The sequence below is a fragment of the Frankliniella occidentalis genome, unplaced genomic scaffold, assembly GCF_000697945.3.
Source record: "Frankliniella occidentalis isolate FOCC.00 unplaced genomic scaffold, Focc_3.1 Scaffold24, whole genome shotgun sequence".
Classification (NCBI taxonomy): Eukaryota; Metazoa; Arthropoda; class Insecta; order Thysanoptera; family Thripidae; genus Frankliniella; species Frankliniella occidentalis.
The window spans coordinates 1,674,432-1,678,271 of NW_026267154.1; the positions used below are offsets into that span (position 1 = coordinate 1,674,432).

At 50.8% G+C, this 3,840-nt stretch overlaps 1 protein-coding gene across 1 annotated transcript in view; it reads right to left on the minus strand.

Moving 5' to 3' along the window:
* The window catches only part of LOC113211684 (uncharacterized), a gene marked incomplete at its 5' end in the record, with an annotated part of 47,047 nt that overhangs the window by 3,008 nt on the left and 40,199 nt on the right, over window positions 1–3,840 (minus strand). Inside the window, 2 exon segments of the mRNA XM_052265168.1 lie at window positions 2,065–2,124; window positions 2,214–2,321. Coding sequence (XP_052121128.1) covers window positions 2,065–2,124; window positions 2,214–2,321 — 168 coding nt within the window.

Consider the following 3,840-nt stretch of genomic DNA (forward strand, 5'->3'; position numbering starts at 1 on the left):
CCTCGGGGCGTCCGCAGAGGTTGGTTTGTGCGGCCAAAGGTATTGGAGGTTGGGGAGCGAGGAGTACTTCACTAAAAAAAATATAATCCGTGGGCATCCAACCGCCAAAAAATCAGATAGAAAAATCAGAAAAATTTAGAAGAAACAATGAAATTTAATTGAGCAGGCAGAAAAAAATCAGAACAAATCAAGAAAAAACAGAAAGATCGGTGTTCGCTTGAAACGTTAGTGAAGTGTCCATCGGGTTGGAACCAGTGGACAGCTATGTACTTGGTAAAAAAAGGTATACCTTGAAGTCCTAGGACACCAAGCCCGTTTGAACGTGCTGAATTAATTTTAGTGCCTTTATGCAAGCACAAAAAGTGTCCACAGCAACTTTTGTACATTTTACTGCCTTTCCAGGGGTGATTATCTTTTAGTCTCTCTAGCGCTTACCCGCATCACAATGTTATACCCGAAATAGTCCCAATAATCTAATCGAAATTGTTGCAGAATCTCCCGCACCATGGTATACGTGGTAGTGTGCGCGCGCTGGGGGCTGTCTGCACGGAGCCGACGAGGCCAGACCAACCCTGCGGCTGAGGTCGGCGGGGGCGGGTCGGGACGGGCGGGCCTCGCCACCTCATCCTCTGCATAGTGATTCTGCCGCCATCACATCGGAGACCGCAACAGTATGTGCCATGGCTTAGCAAAACGGTCGGGCCCGCGTGGGGGGAGCGAACACATACGCGCTCTCTCTCTCTCTCTCTCTCTCTCTCTCTCTCTCTCTCTCTCTCTCTCTCTCTCTCTCTCTCTCTCTCTCTCTTTCCCTCTCTCCCTCTCCCCCTCCCCCCCCTTTCCCTCACACACACACACACACACACACACACACACACACACACACACACCACGCTCTATAATCTGGCCCCTCCTATTATCTCACAGCTGCCCACCGGCCATGGCCTTACTGCATCGTGATTAACACACACACATACACACACACGTGCGCTCACACACACGCACGCGCACACACACACACACACACACACACACACACACACTGCATGTCAAGTAATTAGGGCCTGCTAGGGACCGCCCCCCCCCCCCCAAGCCCCGCCACAGGTACACGCTGCGTCACAATAGCCGCAGCGGCGATGTTTTTGTGTGCTTTTGTGCGGTTGGTCCACGCGGGTCGGATGGATACCATACTGCCGTGTATAGTGAGTCTGCGCTGCCGTATAGCCTCTGGCTAACCGCCTCCCCATACCGTGTACTACCGCATCTGTGTAGCTCTCTCGCTGCCCAACTTCAGGTTAAAAAGAAAAGAGAAAAACAAACAACGTGGGCTGTTGTTGTAGTTGTACGGCACACATCATTAAAATATCATCAACTTTTTGTTTTTTTTTTTAATTCACAGCTTACGAATTTACGTAAAACACGTTCCTCTTAGGGGATCATCCAGAAAGTAGGCCCGAAATCCGCCTTTTATATACGAAGCTGACAAAGTTTTCAGCCTCGCTGCGCAGCGCTCATAGCGCCTGATGGGTAGGCAACATCTCGCCAGCCGTGCACGCGTGTACCGCGGCCTGGCCTACCCCGAGTCTCACAGGCGCCCTGGCGTGAATCTGAAAGAAACGGAAGAACTTTCTGGACGATTCCTTGCGCTTTTTCTTAAAAAAAAAATCGACTACTGTGTACAGATTTATCCGTACTGTCGCGTGCAAAGGGTCCACGACGTAGACCGAAATAAAAGCCTCTTTGATGAAATGAATTATGATTTTCTGTTAATTTATTGAGATCCACACTGGTTAAAAAATGCGCAAGCGGAGCATGTTTACGGAAACGTATCAGCATTAAATTATAAAAAAAGATGATGAGATTTTACCGTGCACCGCGTGCACGCGTTCGCGGTCGGGCTGACAAAATTAGGGTATTAGGTCGAAGGTCGCACCTTTGCAGGGGTGCCAAACCTCATTTTGACTTTAGTGAGTGACACTGAAGAGCCATGAATCTGCTAACTTCTAATAAGAAGTGACTATAGTACCTTTAGTAGACGCCATACCTCCACCCCAGTTTCACACTTACGTCTATGGCTCCTCGGCAGATAAGGAATGAAGCTTCGATTTTGCAGAGGGTGTCAAATTCCTGCGGAAGAGAAAATGAACAAGAATATTATTTCCCCTCCCGCATTATTTATTCGATGCGACTGCTTTATTCGCCCACTGGGTGCTCACGTGGTTGACGTGGTCCCGCAGCACGTTGGAGTAGACGGTGCCGACGGCCTCCATGGCCAGGAAGGCGATGGTGCCGATCACCCAGGGCACGATCATGGGCGCGTTCTCCTGCGGGCAGACCAAAAAGACGGTTGTGTGAATGCGTGTGTGTGTGTGAGAAAGAGAGAGAGAGAGAGAGAGAGAGAGAGAGAGAGAGAGAGAGAGATGGCTCGCTGTTTAGCTGATTAACTCTGTGATGGAAGTTTGCTGTCACTATATCGAGAGTGGTTTCAGCGAGCGGCCTATGCCTGACTCAAACCACGAACTTCACACAAACAAACAAACAACCAAACAAACAAATAGATGGATAAACAATCAGGGCCAACGTTCTGGCTGCAGCCAATGGAGCAAAAAGGCCTCGCGGAAGAGGTAGCAGCAGCAGCAGCCGAGAAGCCAACTCGGGTGAGAAAAGGGGAGACCTCCAGAGGCCCCGCTCCGCCCCGCCCCGCCCGGGTCGTACTGTACGACTTGTGAGTTCGGCCGTTCCGTTCCGGCGCCACTCTTGCTCCGCTGCGCTCAGCTCAGGAGGGGTGCCACGACCGCCTCTTGTATCGAGTCGGGTCGCTGCTACTTTTAGAAGACAAAGCAGTGCGAGCAGGTCGCGCGCCCGCACCGCGGCTCTCGGCTCGGCCCCTCTCGGCCCTTGCCTCTCGCTACCTTTGGCGCGCTGCTCATTGCAAACAACTAACTATAGTACCGGGGGTGGTGCACCCTTAATAATTTCCTTTTGACCTCGGAGATGCCGACACTGCACTGGAAATGCAAGTGTGTGAATGTCGCTCACCTGCAGGTGAGCGACATTCCATTCGTACACTTAAGGGGGTAAAGGTGTGATTTTTTCCTGGAAATTTCACACGTTTACCCCCCTAAGTGTACGAATGGAATGTCGCTCACCTGCAGGTGAGCGACATTCACACACTTGCATTTCCAGTGTGGTGAAACAAAAGTGTGAAAAAAAACACGTCGTCTTCTCGGTCCGAAGAAAAGAACACACACTAGTCGGGTTCGATTTTTGTTTTATGAAACGCACACCGTCATCACCACGTACGTGTCCTTTCTTCTTCTTTTTTTTGCGTGGGAAGGGCGCATGCGGGACATAGAGAGAAGAGAGAAGGAGAGAGAGAGAGAGAGAGAGAAAGGGATGGGGAGGGAACGGGGATGCTGAGGCAGCGCCGTCAAACAGGCGATCAGCCGAGCGATCGGCCGGCATCAAAAGGAGCTCTGCCACCCACCGCCTTCTCCCCAACCCCTCCCCGCTCTGTGCGACAAATGAATAAAGTACTCGCACACGATCAGGGAAGTCCCACATGGCGCCGGTCCTCTTTAGGGCGTCAAACGCCGTAAGCACCCCGCAGCAGAGCCTTTTATGCTTCTTTTGTCTCGTTTTGACGATTTTTTTTGTGTGCTTTATACGCTTTCGTGAGCCCGTGAGCAGTCGGCTGGTCGGTTTGCGATCGCTCCGAATGACAGAGCAGCAGCACGGACCTTTTCGGAGCCCCGTTTCTTTCTTTCTTTCTTTCTTTCTTTCTTTCTTTCTTTCTTTCTTTCTTTCTTTCTTTCTTTCTTTCTTTCTTTCTTTCTTTCTTTC